The sequence below is a fragment of the Lampetra fluviatilis genome, chromosome 17, assembly GCF_964198595.1.
Source record: "Lampetra fluviatilis chromosome 17, kcLamFluv1.1, whole genome shotgun sequence".
In the NCBI taxonomy this organism is placed as follows: domain Eukaryota; kingdom Metazoa; phylum Chordata; class Hyperoartia; order Petromyzontiformes; family Petromyzontidae; genus Lampetra; species Lampetra fluviatilis.
Genome location: NC_136291.1, coordinates 868,197 through 887,966, shown reverse-complemented (window position 1 = coordinate 887,966; position 19,770 = coordinate 868,197). Strand labels below are relative to the sequence as shown.

General features: G+C 51.6%; 1 protein-coding gene across 4 annotated transcripts in view; it reads right to left on the bottom strand.

The window, feature by feature from the left end:
- Positions 1-19,289, bottom strand: part of VIRMA (vir like m6A methyltransferase associated) — a 57,923-nt gene extending 38,634 nt beyond the window's left edge. For 3 of the 4 annotated variants that reach the window (XM_078863955.1, XM_078863957.1, XM_078863956.1), the window contains exons 1-12: positions 19,174-19,289; positions 16,727-16,842; positions 14,920-15,006; positions 14,739-14,787; positions 10,766-10,961; positions 8,152-8,274; positions 7,320-7,706; positions 6,940-7,135; positions 6,027-6,805; positions 3,905-4,088; positions 2,176-2,506; positions 723-940 (exon numbers count right to left, since the gene is read on the bottom strand). In XM_078863955.1, the coding sequence (XP_078720081.1) occupies positions 723-940; positions 2,176-2,506; positions 3,905-4,088; positions 6,027-6,805; positions 6,940-7,135; positions 7,320-7,706; positions 8,152-8,274; positions 10,766-10,961; positions 14,739-14,787; positions 14,920-15,006; positions 16,727-16,842; positions 19,174-19,233 (2,726 nt within the window). In that variant the 5' untranslated portion in view covers positions 19,234-19,289. The remainder of the gene's footprint in view (positions 1-722; positions 941-2,175; positions 2,507-3,904; positions 4,089-6,026; positions 6,806-6,939; positions 7,136-7,319; positions 7,707-8,151; positions 8,275-10,765; positions 10,962-14,738; positions 14,788-14,919; positions 15,007-16,726; positions 16,843-19,173) is intronic. The other variant, XM_078863958.1, reaches the window with a different exon arrangement.
- Between the last annotated feature and the right edge of the window lie 481 nt (positions 19,290-19,770).

Below are 19,770 nucleotides of genomic sequence, written 5' to 3'. Positions count from 1 at the left end.
ATATATGCTAAGAGAGTACACGGTGCGTGACAGCTGCCACGATCAGCCACTATCAGAATCCTTACAAAGCCAGTTACCATCATCGAGAGAGTATATCTAACTCCATAGCACAAACAATGCCCACGAGAAAAGCCCCGAAACCCGGCCGCTCTCGAAAGCCGAGCAGAAATTTGAGCCTGCAATGCGCTTGGATGGGAGGCCAGCGTCGCTGAAGGAGGTGCTACAAGCTGCTGTGTGTCGTGGACGGCAGAAGTCAAGTAACTCTCGCAGCCTGGGCGGGTCGGCCCTCATGCACCAACAGATTTACAAAAAGACTGCTGTACCAAAAAATGTCCAGCTCTCCAACTCTGGCCAAAAGATTTATACATTTGGGTCCACCAATTGAAGCCTCGTGAACACAATGTAACGAGCACGAATCTAGAGTATTAAGTTATGTTACGGTTTAGGGACTCGCCCAATTGAAAGCTGGCGAATAATACAGAGCAGCAATCAAAGAAAAAATGACTGTTTGACAAATACACAAACGCCCCACTGGTCGGCTTCTGCCCAGCTGATGCAATACCCTCCAGGAACAACAACCGCGTGCCGGAAAGCGTTACGTAACCCAGCGACTCATTCTAGAGTCTGGCTGGCGGTGCCACCAATGGCAAAACCGGGTGGCACCTTCAGGGCGCAGGGGCGGCCATCGGGGCGTGCCCACCGCCCCCACGTCCCGCCCTTACCCCTGCTGTCCCTCCTTGCAGCACTGATCCACGAACGGGATGAGGCAGCCCAGGTTCCTGTCGAGGCCGAGCACGTGGCAGACAGCGGCGCGGCCCGTGGGGTGGAAGGTCATGAGGTAGAGGGAGTGCAGGATGCCCAGCACGCCCGAGTTGTCCGTGTCGCCCTCGCCGCCCACCCGCGCGCCGCACTCGAACAGCTCCGACACGCACTGCAGCGCCTGCCGAGGGCATCGCCGGGTGGCACGGCGCAGCGGGCATCACGATGTGCACCGCAGCACACCGGCGTCGCGACACGGATGTATGACGGCACGAGCGTTAAAACGCGCACGGCGCAACAACGGCGTGAAAACACAGGCATTGAAACGCAGGGACATCATATCAACAGGCATCACAACAAAATCAGGTGTCATGACAAAACATAACCATCACTACACACAGCATTCAAAATAAGTGAGCATTACACCACACAAGGACAGCACACCACACAAGGACATTACACCACATGGACATACAAATGCACAGCCATCACAACACGCACGCATCGCAAAATAACAGGAACACAATCCAAGGGCGTAACACAGGCATTGCAACACAGGCATTGCAACACGGGAGGCATAACAATACGAGCATAAAACGTAGGCTTTCGCAACCAATATTATCCATAAAAGGTTATTGGGTTAGATTTTCCACAACGCTAGCTGTCGCCTGATGATGCTAATTGTACCCACTGTTGAAATGTCGTACTCCAATTGTAAATGTTGTGGGTTTACTCTCCAACACATCGGTATGCTTTACGAGTAACGAATAGGCACGTTTTGTTAACATGACAAACCTTACTAATTGTCTGTGTCGGGTGGTAGCGGGTTTAACGAGACATTTATATTTACGTAATCTAAGCTAAAAACCTCTGTTATGGACAACAGGAGTAGTATCACAACATTTGGGCATCACAAGACACTGGCTTCCGACAGAGAACGTACAGCCACCAGGAATCCTACAAACACATCTCAGCGGCCTAAAATAACCATACCCAAGTGTAAACAAAACACATTTCCTCTATACCAAGTTTATAAACGATGGGTCACTATTGCTGCCAAAGCTGCCAAATATTATAGTCACGAGGTTAACCAAGAGGCGGCTCCATGTGCCAGTCTAGAGCAATGGCACCTATCGGCAGATGGGAACGAATCTCCCCTTTCCCGCCAGTTAAACGAAGACGCCAATCTCATCCTCCCCGCCTTCACAAAACAGGCAGGGTGATGTATGGTGAAACAACCCCTCAATTCGCACAGTGTGGACAGACCCCCACAGACAGCACTCCCAGCCAAGCTGCTCTCCCACGGACGTTCAGCTGGGCACCGTCACCGCTCGCGATACCCTTTTGTGAAATGGGCCTGTGGCCCAGGACGGATTCGCTCGCGCCTGGGGACGGGGTGCGACGTGTCAACCCCACCTGCAGGCTGTAAGCCAGTCTCAGCGCCAGCGCGGGGTCGCTGCCGGTCCCGCCACCGCCGCCGCTACCGCCGGCGACGGCGCCGACCCCTCCGCCGGCCGCCGGCGCGGGTCCGTCTTCGTGATCCGGCTGCTCGGCTAGCTGTGCCAGCGCGCGCACCAGCAAGCCGGCCGCCTCGGGGTGCGAGCCGAGGAAAAGAAGGCCGGGCTGCGTGGCGGCCAGGCCGGCCAGCACGTCGCGGCTCGCCTGCTGGACGCCGGCGTGCAGGCTGGCAGCCGGCGTGCACAGCAGCAGCGCCAGCGACTCCAGGAAGTGGTGCTCGTGCATGTACCTGGTGGGCGGACGGGCCAACGAGTTGGTGAAGTCGATTAAGGTTTTTGCGGTCATGCTGCACGCCTCTCCGATTTTTGGGAGGGGGATTTGCCATCAGATTAAAATCGATTTGTGTGCTCATGAAACAAAGCATCGAATAGTGCAGAGGAACAGCTTATTTGAGATTAGTGCAAATGATATGCGAATGTTAGTTTAGACTAATGAGATGGAAACAGAATGAACAATGCAAATGAGGCAGGGAAGATGGTACAAAATAAAACTAAAAACAACAAATTCTTGAAACAGTGACACAAAATCGTGACAATTCCATTAATCGCAGCAGGGTGACGACTCACTTCAGGCACAGACTTGGGTACAACACACCAAGACCCCATGTAGGGTTGTGTTTACGAAATCTGAGTTATCCACCTCAACCATGCAGAATGCAAATCAGAGGCTTGGGCATGACCCATCATTCGAGGGGCTGCTGTCTTGCCCAAGCTTGGGAACTGATGTACTTGGGGCCATCCATGTAGCAGGTACGCAAAAATCTGTCAAAACTTGACCCCTCCCCCCCTCCCTGTACGCACGCAAACTTTTTACACCCCTGCGTACGTACGCTTGACGCACCCCCGCCCCCCCGAATCCTATAGAACGGCCGATATTTAATCCACGCAGAAATTATCAAGGATTAATAATATTAACGTGTTTAAGCAAACAGACAGTCCACCGCCGGACTATCTAACTCATTTGAAGGCCAATGTAGACAAATAATTATCGAGGCTTCACCCCCCCCGCCCTCCGTTTCCTATGCGTACATTGTCAGTAGACCCCCCATACGCAAGCGTACGCATTTGGGTTAACCCCCCCTCCCCCCTCCATGCGTACGTACTAAATGGATGGCCCCTTATGCAATATAAACTTATATACTTTTTGTTATCCGTGATTTGCTTACCTTTCCTATACCTTACACTCTTGTCGTTTTTTCTATTGTTTGTCGTTGTAACTTTCTAACCTGCCCAGACTGGACAATTGTGAAAAAGAACATTGGATTTCTCCAGGATAAATAAAGATTCTGAATGAATGGCTGCCAAAAAAAATAATATGCCGGAGAGTCTAACGTCAACGAAATTGAGCAATAAAATAATATCAAGGAGTGAGATGGACCGTGTGGAATGGCAATAGCATAGATGTGCCTTTGTACAGCAGTGGATAGAGAATAGCTTACAACGGTGGAGACACAGAGAGGCTCAGATTCGGCAATGGAACGATAAAGGCTCCGAGCACTGCTGCTAATTAATTAAGGCAACCACGGTGTCGCCACCTCTCATGCGATGTAACAATCCACTTGGCACCTGATGAACATTCGATGGTAATGATTTGGCGGTAAATGACGCGGGCAGCATTGGGCAGTTACCGGAAAAGCGCGGGCATGGGATCGTCACGTTCCGGCGGTCCGGTGATGCGTGCGGGCGTTGGGAAGCACTTGATGGGCAGCTGCAGCATGCAGTGCGGCGCTCGCACCAACAACTCCTGCATCTCCTCCAGCAGCATGGCCAGGCGGTCCAGGTCACGTGCACCAGTGCCGGCCCCACCGCACACTGGCCACAAACGCACCACACAACAACAACAACAACCGTTACTCCACTATGTGACGGTGCCATCATCGTGTCGCTTGCGCCAAGCTTGGTGAACCTTGAGGCCACGTAAAGTGTCAAACGTTCGCTCGCCGGTGGTTACGGGACAGGCCTGGGCGCTGTGGGTTAACAGACAGGACTGCGCTACAGCATGAGCTAGAGAGCAGATGGGCTGATGTGGTTAACGAGGGCCTGATATGGACTTGCCGATGACTTGTACCAATGATGTCAAGGTTGGCCCTGTTGTTAGACAATTGGACGTGGGTTGGCACCTATCCTGATTTTTCGACGATGTCCTCTTGTTGAGGCAGCTGCTGTCCTTGAAATGTTGTACCTCTTCCCAGGACATTAACAGTTCCAGATTTGGTCACTGGCATAATAATAAAAATACACCACTCAAGACAATATATTCACATGTAGTTCTCCCCTATTCTGGTATTCTGAAATCTACTTTCATGATATGCCCAGGATTTTATTTTTCTCCAATATGGCAACTCTTAAGTTGGAGGCAGCCGCCCTCAAGCAACATAGAACAGAGGAGCGATGCTCACAAGAAGGCGCAAGCACACAGACAGAAACATGCGCACGTGCATGCTTGCACCCACGCTCTCCAATGCATTGGGGTGGGACTGTGAAGCCTCACCCCAAATCCCTATCGCAAGAAAGGGTAGAGGGGGGAGACTCGGTGTTGCAACCAGGACGACCAGACAGACCACCTGCCAGGGACGGGCGGATCCCGCAAAGCACGGAGGCAATCACCTGCGAGACTGACTGTCGTCGTTCAATTCATTTCTTATTCTGGCATCGTTTGACAGTGGCACCAGATAATCTCAAACCTGTGCTTCACAATGTGATGTCCCGCATGAGGCAGGAAGGCTGCAGCGCATTGATAAAAAGAGCAGGGTAACTTTCCCCGAAAGTGGAAATTTGACTCGCATGTTGCATCAAACAACGAGGAGCATAACGAACCGTGCGTTAAAGTTGACTCTTACATTCACAATGCATCCAGTACATTGGTGTGTGCGAGAATCAATTATTTGGCAAACGTGTGTAAATAGTTGAGATTCAATTAGTTCACACTACCATAGGTAGATTCTATAATCTTCTAATCTTAAATAGCTTCACAATGCCAGTTGAGGTGGTTCTGCCACCATGTAAGGATACTCCCCCTGGAACTCTACCGGGCACATCCCACTGGGCGAAGACCCCGGGGCCGGCCCAGTACACGCTGGCGGGACTATGTCGCTCGGCTGGCCTGGGAACGCCTGGGAATTCCAAAGGAAGACCTCGAGTCTGTGTGTAGTAGTGTAGTGTATCGTAGTGTAGTGTATAGTGTAGTAGTGTATATGTATAGTAGTGAATAGTGTAGTAGTACTAGAGTCTGTCGCCAGGGAAAGGGAGGTCTGGGCCGCCCAACTCAACACGCTGCCGCCGCGACCCTCACCAGGACAAGCGGCTTGAGAAACGAACGAACAAGCGAATGCTATCAAATCTAGTCGGATCCATGCAGGTTATATAGATGCATGCCACTACAGTACGACCTTTCCTCTGTCTATGACTGAATCACGAGAGGTGAATCATTAAATCCAGTGTCAATTTCTCACCGAATATTTTCAGTGATGCTGCGGGACTGGAGAAGGCAGCAAGGGACTCGTAGCCACAGTCAGAGTAACACTATGACACGTGGTGTGCTGGGTGTGGAAACATTTTACAGGTCGCTAACCTGAACAGACCCGATCCCTAATCACGCGTCGTTCCGTGTTGACGCTGGAGTCAACGAGGAGATCTACGCGGCTCACGTCGCTGACTCTGTCAATCGCAGACGCGTGCGCTGCGCGTGGTGTTCCTGCGCAAGTCGAATCGTAAACAAGCGGACGCAGCGATGGCCCGGCGGAGACGTACTCGACTCGGGGTCGTCCGTGTCGTCGGAGCTGTCCAGGTCGCTGTCGCCCGTGCCGGTCCCCTCAGTGCTGCGCCTCCGCCGTGGCTCCTTGGAGCCCTCCGAGAGGGCCTCGACCGCGCGCTCCACCTCCACCACCAGCTCGTAGAAGTGGCACTTCTGCAGCACGGCGCTAGCAGCCGTCGCCACGCGCACTGTCTGCTTTGACAGGATGAGGTCCAGCAGCCTCTGGTAACCGCTGGCGCCGCCCGCTTGGCCCGCGTCGCCCAGGAAACTCCGCACGCCCTCCTTGGTGCTCACCAGGCTGTCCAGGGCCTTCATGGCACCCAGCTTCAGCGAGGAGGCCATGTGCTCGGCAAACAGGAGGTCCACCACCAGCTCAGTCACGCCGGCCGCCACCAGCGCCCGCGCCTCATCGGCGCCGCACTCAGCCAGGGTGCCGGCCAGCTTGAGGCCGCCCTTGAGCTGACGCAAGTTGATGGCGATGGGGAGGACGAGGGCGGCGTCCAGGCCCAGGGCGTGCCGGCACCACGCCACGAGGCGGCGCAGCACGTCGCCGTGGGACGGGGCGGCGGTCGCTCGCAACCAGCTCAGCCCCTCGGGCAGCAGCGCCGGCGCCTCCTCCAGCGCTGTCACCCACTTGGGGCCGCTGCGCTCCAGGTCCTCCTCGTGGGCCTCCAGCAGGTCCCGCAGGCGCTCCGCTTGCTCCGCACGCTCCACGCTCCCTTCCTCCTGCTGCTTGGATTCGTTGGAGGCGATGCTCGCCAGGGCCACCTCGAACCTGCGCGCTCGCGAGGATCGCACCATTACGTCGTGTTGACAACAACCCCAGGGCGCGCTGCTTGCATCGTTCGTTCCGTCGGTTGGTGTGCCGGCGAAGGTGGCGACACACTTGGTGAGGTAAGCAGGGCTCACCGGGTGAGGTAGGGGGGGCTGAAGTGTGCGAGCGACGCCAGATCCTTGTCCAGAGGGTCGTAAGACATGGCGGGCACAGATGCGAGCTCCTCTGCTGTGTAGTGCTCCAGGTCAAAGTTCGGGTACTTATACGCTCCGTGCTCCGCGTCAGGGATGCACTCCTCATCACTCGATATCTGCTCGTACCCATCGTCCCCTGGGTAACAAAGGTGGAGAGAGTCAATTCGTGTGCATCGCCACTCTGAGTCGACGGGAAGTAAAAACTAATATTTTGACGATAATAATGACAACGATGATGGATATGACGATCATGATGACCATGACAACAACGACGACGACAAATATGACCAAGAGACAATGACAAACACAACAACACTGACGATGAAGCTTCGCCAGGCTCGTACTGTCTCCATCTCCCTCCTCATCGTCCTCGTCGGGCATGCTCTCCGCCGCGTGGCTCTCCCCTTCCTCCCCCTCCTCGCCCTCCTCAGCCTCCATCTCCTCGTCCACCACCTCGTCCTCGATCTCTTCCTCCTCCTCCTCGTCCTCCCCACCCGTGTTGCCCTCCTCCTCGCCGGCGGGCTCTCCCTCCTCCGAGAAGCGCTCCTCCGACGGCTGGGAGCACGGCCGATCTGGGGACACCGCCGGGAAGAACTCCTTCTGGGAGGCGGCGGCGGCGGCCGCGGCGACGATGGCGGTGGCGGCGGCGGCCACGGCAGCTGCGGTGGCGGCGGCCGCGGCGGCGTTCGGATCATCCCGCGAGATGGCTGCGGTCGGACAGCAAGGGGGCCGGTCGTGGCTTTAACCAGAACCTTCAGTCATATAGGTCAGATGCATTCTCCCAACCACATTATAATGTAAATAAGATTCATAATTTAATTTCGGGATTGGCCACGTTGGAATGTGGTCAATAGTTGTACATTAAAGTCCCCTTCTTAACCTCCTTCCGTTCCTCTCTTTTAGCTGCACCTCTTCATTTCCCATTCGCTTCCTCTTCTCTCGTCTTGCCCCTTCACTCCTTCCCATCTCTCCCCTACCCTTCCGTGATCCCCAAGTAACCCTCTACCCCTCAATCGCTGTCCTCAATCCTTGTCGTGCGCCCCTGCCGACTACATCATTCCATACGGTCTCCGTTTTGTAAAAGGGGCGTGAAGTTCTTCACAGATAGATTCAAGAATCCACTGCTGCCGTGTCATTGTCCGGAGGACTCACCGACTGGGAGGATGGGCACCTCATCGTCGTCGTCGTCAGGAGGAGGAGGACCAGGTGGGGTCCTGGGCCCGCGGGGCTGGTGGCGGGGAGGGCTCCGCACAAACTGCTCCTCCACGTCCCACTCTGCGCACAAAGACAAAGGGTCCCCCATGAAGCCCGACAGGCTGTCGGGGCAAGTGCCCTGAGCAGAACTTATGAAGGCCGGCATGGCGCCCGACGGGGTTGGTGTTGCCAGCACGATGCCCAACTGCCTTCGTCTCCCCAATGCTAAAGGTCACAAAAACCACACCGGGTCCTCATTTAACGTCAAGTCAACTCAGGAGAGGCCCAGGACCAGATCAGATATTTCGTGCCACCGATGCTGGCTGTGGCCGGGAATCGAACCTAGGTTTCAGGGTTGGTAGCCGCCGCTCCCCACACTGCGCACGCACACACACACATAGAGAAGCATGCGCGTACACGACACATTGCCACACCACGCAGCACCAAACCAAGAGCATCAGACCACAGCAAACACACCACAAGCAAGCGAGAACGCAGGGCACTGCGCGACAGCGAGCAGCAATCCTCCACCCCACAAGCAGAACACCGCATCACACCGCAGCACATCACACGGCAACACACACATATATATACACAATATACTATGCGGATCATATAGCGTATACATTTGACTGCATTTAACGATGTTGAACAAAATAAAATATTTGGGCATAAAAAAAACAGAGGAGAGGGCGTCAACCATACGCAGAAGATTAAGAAAATATTTTTTTTGCCTGGAATTATGGTTCAGGGCAGGGAGCTGACGACACAGATGGCTGGGGGAAGTTCCAGACTATGGGGATGGGGGTAGCAGAGGAGAACGAGCAACCTCTCACTGAGTGAATGTTGACGGGGGGGGGGGGGGCTTCCACAGGGTGGAGGGGAGCAGAGTGAGACGAGAGGAGATGGGCAGGGCAGGGGTGAGGCAACGTGGGCGGAATTTTAAGATGTTGAGAGCGATACATTCCACGATGTGGAGCAGCCCATCACCACCACCACAACAACAACCGCCGTCGTTCACCAAGTGGCGATGACATCACCATTGTGCTTGTGCCAGGCTAGGTTCACTTTCAATCTAAAAAAATCCTACCACACCACACGTCACAATACATAAAAATAAAATTCATGCAAAGAGTTTCATGAGCGGTGGAAGTTGTCGTTACTAAATGCAAACATTTATGTTTCTGTAACTCAAACACTCACTAGACAACGGGGATAAGTTTAAAACTGTTTAACATTTTAAGTGGAAAAACTGGTTTCCTTTGCCAAGGGCCCACAAACGTGACCACCCACACCCACGCGAGACATTCAAGGTGTCAACAGTGCCTCCACCGCGGTCGAAAGCCCACAGCCCCGGTCCAGCATCGCAAAGATGCCGCAGTCGTTTTCCCACCAAACGAGTCGGTAAACCACGGCTCGGTCTCGCGGGCCACCGGCACACCACGGTGGGACTCTGGCAAGGTCACCTCCCTGGCCGCGGGCGGGCGGGTGGGCGGGAGTCTGTCACCGCGACGGTGAAGGATCGTTTTGCGCACTGGCTGTGTTCGCCTGCCAAGCACCGAAGGATGCGTACCGTGACTTATCCGGGACCTTCCCTGCCCCCCAGCGCTCAAACCGGACAGGCCGCTTTGCTACGCACCACCAAGCCGCGCGGAATAGCAAGGGAGGGTGGAGAGGGTGGGGAGGCTCCTGGAGTTCAGAATTTTCATTTAGACTGGAGGAGTAATCCAGTGAGCGATGAAGCTCTTTTTCACAGATGTCCATCATGGGCGGGTAAGCAAGCTACAACAAACAATCCGAAAAACGATAGGAGTTGGGGAGGGGAAAGGAGGGAGGCTCCTGAAACGAAGGGCGGCCCCAACGGCAGTGCCACCGACGAAGGGTCGGGCGACGCAACCGACGCGCAAACCGCCGTTGTTGCTAGCGCAGCGCCGCCCTTTGTGAGTGGCTCGTTCCGCAACGCTCAGCTAACGATCGCCGGGTTCGACAACGGGGAGATTCCAACCGCCGTACGATGGCAAACACAATGGCATTTCACTTATTTGCCGATCACCTTGATGCACCTGGATGGTGTAACGTGCGCAGCTCAACTGTGATTCACGGAGAGAGAGTGGTGGCGGCGTATTTGCTTCCCTTTACATACCTAATTAAAATAAGTAAACAAACTTTTTGTTGTTATTTAAATGCCCAAACAGTATGACTGTCGCTCAACCTGCGAACCCCACCCAAATAAATACCTGAGAATGTTCAAAACACGTGTCGATTCTTAAGGCTCACGATTCGCGTGTGGAATCGTGCATGCAAGAAGCGATGATTTACGATGTATGCAAGTTTCACCTTGAGGCTAATGGAACGAACAAGACAACAATATATATATACACACATCTCGATGCAAGTCTACTGGCCTACATGCGAGTCCAGAAACCACCGTGTAAGTCCGAGTCTCGCTAGATCAGCGCGGTTGGCACGTGCCCTGGTGCAAGAGACGCTCCATAGCTACGCCACTGTGTTCGGGCGCACGGGGATTGGGATTCGGGAGAGTAAGGCTTGGCGGGGTGGAAGGGTTAGATACCTCGGCCTGCGACTTCGTCGTACTTCTGTGGCCGCTTGTAGGGCACCGGTTGAACCCCGGGATGCGGCGGGGGTGGGGGTGGTGGAGGGGGAGACTCTCGCTCGTGGGGGCGGGAGAGGCCCCTCTCCACCACCCCGTAGACGGCCAGCGTGAGAGTGCTGTACCAACCGCGCACCACCAGCCCATCAGTGTTCACCTGCACGCACACACCACACGGGCACACACAACCACACAGTGACACACAATACAGACACACACACAATAACATGGATACCCACACAATGAAACAGACCTATACACACACACTGCCACAAATACAAACACACAAACTTACACACAATGACACACACCTTGACACGAGCAAACAGACATTTCAATACCCAGATAAATAAACAAGAACCCTCTATAGCTGATATTGAGCACTTAGACAAAGGTCTGCATGGAGTGGTATAGCACCACATCAGGCCGTCTTTGTATCCCCGGTGCTGACATTTACACATTACATCAAGTGCTCATTTAAGAGTTGACGGAGTGATTAGTGATTAGCACAGCGTGCTAACCCCGTACACATATGTATATAAACACACACACACTCACTCACATAAAAACAACCACAAAGATACCCCGTTTCCATACAGGCTGTTGGGGAAAGTGCTGTTAGCGAGTACTTGCATGTTTTGTAAATACATACCACTACAGACATGTACACCCAAGGTCCAACAGAGACACACATGAAATCATGTGGATTCAAGGATCCAAACGGAATTACCAAGATATACACAATTGCATTTCACCCACAAAGACCATTTATGGGAATTTACCAATCGTTTTATTGGTCAGCTCGAGTTACTTTACGGATCACCAAGTAATTGTCAACATTCATTCGGAATATCTGCACATACATCATGTCTGTCTCTGCGGAAGCATTGTACGTTCATCACAGCTAAGACAAAAAAATACCGCTTGTCAAAATCTGAAACAAATCGCTGGTGGGGGAAGGTGGTTGGCGAGGTGGGGCGTCATAGGTTAGATACCGTGGCAGAGGAGGGGAGAAGTCACAATCGGTCTTATGCAAGGTCTTCAAAACGGGGAATAATATGGATAATATGAATGTGGGAATTCCAGACAGTGGAGGCAGCAGAGGAGAAGGAACGACCCCTCCACCCCTGCCTGCCCCCCCACTGAGGAAATGGAGCCCGAGGAGGAAGCGACAATCGTAAGGGCACCAGGCCCGCACTACTATATTCGGACAACACATCTTATCCCCTTTTAACAATTACAGCACTGTCAATCCAACACTGGATGAAATCCTCCCCATACCATGTTGGTCAAGGGGGTTTGTTTGACTATACTTCACCACACTGGTCAGTAAATGAGTGCAGGTTGGCAAAATGGGCATGAGGCCAGGTCGACCGGTGCAAATATCCGCTTGCCACGGATATTAGCCACGGCCGGGAATTGACCTCAGGCGACTGAGTTCATAAAGTACGGCACTAACCTCCACACCACCGCTCCCACTCTTAATGCATTTCCAAGCAGAGGACTGAATTAGATACCAAGGCCGACATAGAAATGGGAAAACTGCATCTCCTTGCCTAGCAGCGGCACATCACTACGTCTCTCGGTCCTCAAACTTTATCTCATCTACCCAGCCGTGCCTTGCATTTTAATGTTTGGCCAGCTCCTACTTTGAGTGTTCAACAGTTCAATTTAAAACAAAGAGCAGTGGCACAGTTGTTAGCGCAATTCGCTGTGAATCTGGCAATCTTGAGTTTGGTTAACGGGGGGTTGATCAACATCGGTAACGAATAATATCGGCACCGGTCCTGGGCCTTGCTGCCCCTTCACGAGTGTGGTGAAGTGGTAAAACAATCCCCATGAGTGGCAGTGCAGGGAGGCGAGTCGTGGATTGACGGAGGGCTGTACATTACACCGGGAGGAACCTCACATTAGATAGCAATAAACATCGCTCCCCCTACCACGGGTGGGTTTACACAACACAAGCCATGAGCACGGATGGCATTTGAGGCGCGTTTCTAGACTGAGTCACCCACCGCCTCTCACACCGCACGCTAAACCACAGCAGCAGCAGCAGCAAACCTCAGCAGGAGGAGATGGCGGCTAGAATCACGCAGGGTTTAATTTCTCTCCAAATAATTGACAGGTTGCTGATGTACGTGACAAGTACCGAGTGACCACAGCCAAATGCAAGAGGTGTTCTGGATGTGTCTGGATGTGGAGTGCCACGAGTAGCGACTCGGGACAAACCCGGGTGACTGTAAGCCCTCACTCCACACCGATCGCGACCGTCCCGCAGTGAAATCTCGTCGAATAACGAACGCCCTGCGAGCGGCACTGTCCAACTCCAGCGCGACCTCCTGAACGGTTCGCCCGCTCAGAGAGGAGCGCCGCTCTCTCTGCTGCCCGTGTATTGGCACGCACACGCGCTCACCGTTAACGTCACGTGCGTGGCAAGCCCTGACTCGCACCAAAATCCAACAGCTGCAACTTAATCAGTGGTGCCAGCTGAGCTACGATCCATTCAGTGCAAGGGGGTTTAAGGTAGGAAGGCCGTGGTGTACATTGTTTGGGCACCGATGGCCACACACACCCTACGAAGCCATGAAACGTTCAACTGTGACAATATATTCCTTAATAAGAAGCCACGATACTCTCACTGTGGGTTATTGGAACATCCTTTCAAATGAGTGTTTCAATCGTCTGCCGTCTAATCTTCTGTTACGAACCACTTTTTTACACCGGTTTGAACACTTAGACACGAAAAGAGGGACTCTGTGTGACATCCTCATCATACAGGGCTTGATGGAAGGAAAAATGAAGACTGGATGGCCCAAGATCAATTTGGATGGCAATTGTGATCATGTGGACGGATAAGACCAAGATTGCGGGGGCAAACTAAAGTGGATATTTGACAGCCGAGGCATTGGTGGCACCCCCCATCAACTACTGGGCATCTGTGAACAAGAGCTTTATAGCTCATTGGATTCCTCCAGTATAATAAAGATTCTGATTCTGGTCACTGTAGTTAAGAAAAAAATGATGGTGATAATGAAACCCTTCACCGGTAAATTGAAGTAACACAAGAAAACCGTACATGTGCATGGATTATGTAACACTTCCAGCACACATTTTCCCTTGAAAGTGTTTAATTAGCAATAATAATGGTGTCAGGCGAGCAGGAAGCAGTGCGTCCGTAAGCCGCGATGAAACAACAGGGATCGGATAGCGGCTCTGCTGGGGAGGGCGACACTTTGATCAATGTAGTCAGGCTTCCAACGTCAATGTCCCGAGTAGGAACACAACTTTTACAAGAAAATATTTGTTCACCTTGGATCACTTTACGGGAAATATGGTGCCCCCGCGTTAAGAGACGGACACACGGGCAGAGCTCATACGTTCACACTTTCAACCCAAGTTGGGAAGCGTTCACGACGACTTGTTAATATACGGTAGTTTTAACATTCGGGCCTGGGCTGCAGAATGTCTCTCCCTTCGACTGCCACCGCCAACCCATGCGCATGTAATTAGTGGGCAGCAACAGAGTGGAAAAAAAAAAGCCAAGAGACTGCAGGTGAACAGGTGCGAGCATAGGCATGCCGTGGGCAGCCCCACAACCTATGCTCGAGGCAGAGCAAACAGGTTTGGGACTGGCTTTGTAAAAACATAGGAAGTGTGCCAATACCACAGGCAAATCAGGTTTCATTACCATTATTCATTGGGACTCGTTATACCCTGCTATTAATCTACCAACTTAAATTAAAATGTGCCCAGGGTCTAATGCATGCGGCACATTAAATGTATTCGAGAAAACATTACGATAAAGTAAAATGCTCTCCTCCTACGGCAGAGCCATAAATTCATTTCCAATTATTCCAACTCATTACAGTTCCAATTTCATCATCGTAACAAGAGTGACTAGGGAGACCTAAGGGCACTCGTTTCTAAAACTTACCTTATTGTTCGGCTTAAATATGATGGATGAAGGCTCCTCATAATCAAGGCTGCAGGAAAACAAATTAAAGTGCAAATTAATTACTTGCCATGAAAATTCAATTCACATAGCCCATTGACAGCACAATATTGTCTTCACATTTTAATTATTACGTGCGTGCGTTCAGACAAAACCCCTTTACCTTCCGAGCCTCTCGAACACTGACAGATTCGGTTTGGTGATGTTGCTGAAAAATAGTTCCAGCTGAAACGCACGTGGCGTGGTCTCCCTGTGTGAATACATACACGCACACACAGGTAACACAAAATTGGCATTCCAGTCCCTCCAGAAAAACGCGGAGTTTTTTGGTGATTGTTGCAGGCAAAAATCGTTGATTATGCGGCACGTTTCCTTAAAAAATGCGATGGAATATGCGGGATATTTATGCAATTTTATGCGATTAAATTGCGGGAACTTGCAAAAATTGCGGGAATTTGCAAAAATTGCGGGAACTTGCAAAAACTGCGGTTTGATGAAAAAGAGAAAAAAAAGTGATTCCCCCAACACCCTATTCACTAGACTACCACTTTAATGTAAAGAGTCATTTCTTATTACTTCCTATGATAAGCAAGCATACTACATCACAGAAAGTGCTGGGAATATTTAAGTTCTCATCTTGTTTTATTTCAGACCTTAACAAACAGATGGCTCAAACTTACAAAACATTGAGTCGAACAAGTTCTGTAGCTTTACAAAATGAATATGCTACAACTTCTGTAAAAATGAATAAATAAAATATTAAAAAATAAAATGTGTGCTTCCTGTTTTACAGAGGTAGCTATGCAAAATAATTTGCCCCCACTGTCATGTAACACACTGGGGAACTGCTTTGCGCGGTCTTTTGCGCTTATGTTTGTTGGCAAATGAGAAAGATTTGCGGGCTTCATCATGGTTTCATTGGCATCGCGGGGTTTGCAGCTTTTCAATGATGTCGCGTAATGAGTGACGTCACTTCATAACGTTCCCATGGCAACAGGGGAAATGGCTGCGCTTGTGTGAAGTAAACGCAACATTTTTCAACTTTCTGCTAAGATATATGTGACTTTTTGCAACGAAAATGCGAGGATTATGAAATCATGCAAGCCCGCATATTTTGCGCGCGGAAATCTGCAATTTATGCGGCGAAAGTGCGGCGTATTTGAAAAAACGCACCCCCCGCATAAATATGCGGACTTTGGCTGATTTTGCGTGAAATCTTGCGATCGCATAATCGCGTTTTTCTGGAGGAACTGGCATTCTCAAACACTGGCACACTTAAGAAAAAACATGCCTCTCCCCACTGTCTGTGTGTGTGCAACTCAGTCCATGTGGCGATTTATCTCGGATTGATATTGCATGCACTTTCAGGTGAATGGTTCAGCACTATCTGCTTAAAATGATGACAGATGAAGAAAAGAAGCAAATAAGCTTCCTCGACTGCTGAGAATTCAATGTGAGCAGAACGGACAATCATTTGGGGAATGATTACGAGAGTGGCCAATTAAATGCGACTCTTTGAGCGAGCAGTGCGTGAGCAAGTGAGTGACTGGTTGACTGTGAGTGAAATTGTGAGGGTGAAAGTTCAAGTGATCTAGCTTGCGAGGTGAACGAGTGGACACGAGTTAACTTTGCGTGAGCGAGTGAGCTGACGGAGCAAGCTTGTGAGCTTGTTGACAGAGTGAGTGAGCATGTGAGTTAGTGACGGAGCAAACGTTTGGCTAAAATTTGAGTGAGCGCATGAGCGAGCAGCCAAATTAATTATGAGCGAGCAATGTAGGTTGAACTTCTTTCGCACCGTACATAGCCAACCGTGCTAATCGGAGGTGCGAGCAAGCGTGCGGGGTGACCGAGAGTCGGTGTGTAAACTAATTGTGACTGCATGTTGGTGTCAACCGAGTGAGCACGCATCTGTTCAAGCTGAACATGAGTGAGTGGGCGAGTGAGCGTGTGGGAAAGTGAGCGAGCTGTACCCATAAGCGCAGGGGTCCGGCAGGTTGCTGTGTGCGCGGACGCCCTGCGGGATGACGCGCACCTCCTGGATGAGCACAGGCCCGGGGAACTGGACCATGTCCACCTGCCCATTTTGCTGCAGTCCAACACAGGGGGGGGGTCCCCCCACCCCCATTATCGAGATGACGACGCTCACAGCGGCGCTCCTTCTGCTTGGCTCACACTCCCATTGCCGCAGCGCGTTCACACACTCCCCCCTTCATCGTAGCACGTTATAAACAGCAGCGGCAGTATCATTCGCTACAATAGCAACATTAGCAGCATTAAAATTAAGTAGTAGCAACAGCAGTAACACTCGTAAACAAAATGAACAGCAGGAACAGCAACAACGACCAATACAGGCGGGGGAAACAACATGCAGAGCAGGCCTGCAAGAGTAAGCACAGCCACATTAACTCCAGTAATAGCTACAGGAGTTTCAAGTAGCAATAGTTAAAGTAATAGCAGTAATCGTTCTAGTAACGGCAGCAATAGCAACAAGTGCAGCAGTATCACCAGGTGCGGCAGGAGCACGCATATATCAACAGCAGCTGTATTAGGTAGAGCAGTAAGCAAAAATCTGAAATATCTGCAGCAACAGTAGAACCAAATTTATTGACAAAGGTGCAGCAGTGATTGCATCAGCTGGATGTGATGCAGCAGTTATTACAATAGAAGTGCATGTTACAACACCCGCAGTAGCAGATACATCAGAATCATTAGTTACAGAATTAGCAGCATCGGCTACATCAGGTATAAAGTAGCAGTAGCAATAACAGCATCTGCAGCATCAATACCAACAGCAGCAGTAACACAGGTATCAGCAGTAATGACAATACTAACTGCAGTAGCAACTGCATTCGTTGTTTTAGCTTCAGAAATATCAGTAGCAGCAGTACATATAAATAAAAACAATAACAGCATCGGCTGCATAACGTGCAGCAGTAGCAACATGCACTCAAACTGGCAACAGCAGGAATAACATGATGGTCTTCATCGTCTGCTGCAAAACAGCCGCAGTAACAACACGATCTGCACTCGCAACAGTATATGCAGCAGTGACAATAGCATCAGCTGTTGACAGCACGTCCTGGAACATTAATAACAGCAACAGCTGCAGCAGTAACAGCATGACCAACCTGAACTGCATCAGTAACAGCAGCAACCATAGCAGTAACCAGTTAGCAACATCAGTAGCATCAGCAGCCATAGCAGTAACCAGTTAGCAACATCAGTAGCAGCAGCAACCATAGCAGTGACAAGTTAGCAACATCAGTAGCATCAGCAACCATAGCAGTAACAAGTTAGCAACATCAGTAGCAGCAGCAGCCATAGCAGTAACAAGTTAGCAACATCAGTAGCAGCAGCAGCCATAGCAGTAACAAGTTAGCAACATCAGTAGCAGCAGCAGCCATAGCAGTAACAAGTTAGCAACATCAGTAGCAACATCAGTAGCAGCAGCAACCATAGCAGTAACAAGTTAGCAACATCAGTAGCAGCAGCAGCCATAGCAGTAACAAGTTAGCAACATCAGTAGCATCAGCAACCATAGCAGTAACAAGTTAGCAACATCAGTAGCAGCAGCAACCATAGCAGTGACATGTTAGCAACATCAGTAGCAGCAGCAGCCATAGCAGTAACCAGTTAGCAACATCAGTAGCAGCAGCAGCCATAGCAGTAACAAGTTAGCAACATCAGTAGCAGCAGCAGCCATAGCAGTAACAAGTTAGCAACATCAGTAGCAGCAGCAACCATAGCAGTGACATGTTAGCAACATCAGTAGCAGCAACCATAGCAGTGACATGTTAGCAACATCAGTAGCAGCCATAGCAGTAACAAGTTAGCAACATCAGTAGCAGCAGCAGCCATAGCAGTAACCAGTTAGCAACATCAGTAGCAGCAGCAGCCATAGCAGGAACAAGTTAGCAACATCAGTAACAGCAGCAGCCATAGCAGTAACCAGTTAGCAACATCAGTAGCAGCAGCAACCATAGCAGTAACAAGTTAGCAACATCAGTAACAGCAGCAGCCATAGCAGTAACAAGTTAGCAACATCAGTAGCAGCAGCAGCCATAGCAGTAACATGTTAGCAACATCAGTAGCAGCAGCAGCCATAGCAGTAACATGTTAGCAACATCAGTAGCAACATCAGTAGCAGCAGCAGCCATAGCAGTAACAAGTTAGCAACATCAGTAGCAACATCAGTAGCAGCAGCAGCAGCCATAGCAGTAACAAGTTAGCAACATCATGAGCAACATCAGTAGCAACAGCAGCAGCAGCGAGGCCTAGTGGATGTAAACACGGGGCCTGCGCCGACGCTGGCCGCGGTCGCGTCCCGGCGCCTCTCGGCTTGCGCTGCGACCTCCCGCAGGAACCCCCCTCCACCTCCCCTCCGTGGCTCCTCGCCCGCCTCGCCCGGGCCGCTCACCTCGACTCCCCCGTGCTTGAAGGAGTCACAGAAGAGAAGCTCCACCGGGGGGTCCGCCATCGCCAACGCCGCCTCCGCCTCCTCCCTCCAGCCTAGCGACCACCTACGGCGCGCCTCATTGGTCGCGCGAAGCCCCCCCCGCTCCCCCGGTTCCGGCTCCCGTTGACCAATGGCGAGTGCGTTTACTCCGGCGGTTTACGCCAACCAATCGCGAGCAGCGCTAGGCGGGGCCAAGTCGCTGGAGCCGGGAGCACGTGGGGGGGAGCCCCGCAGCGGCTGTCGCCTTTACGAGGGGACAGTATAAGGCGACGTTTCGGGCGATGGTCCTTCTGCATAGCGCATAGAGGGATTATGGACACCAAGATACATCTCGCATCCTCTTCCTCATCCCGCACCTCCGATTAGCAACGTTGGCAACGTACGGTGCGAAATAAGTTCAGCATACGTACACAAGCTACCTGGCCTCTGTGTGCTGTGAAGAAAAAAAGGACCCTTAGGGGCCGTCCATAAATGACGTCACGCACCTAGGGGGGGGGGGGGGTCAGACATTTGTGACGATGTGTGACAAGGGAGGGGGGGGTTTGAGAAATGTGACGT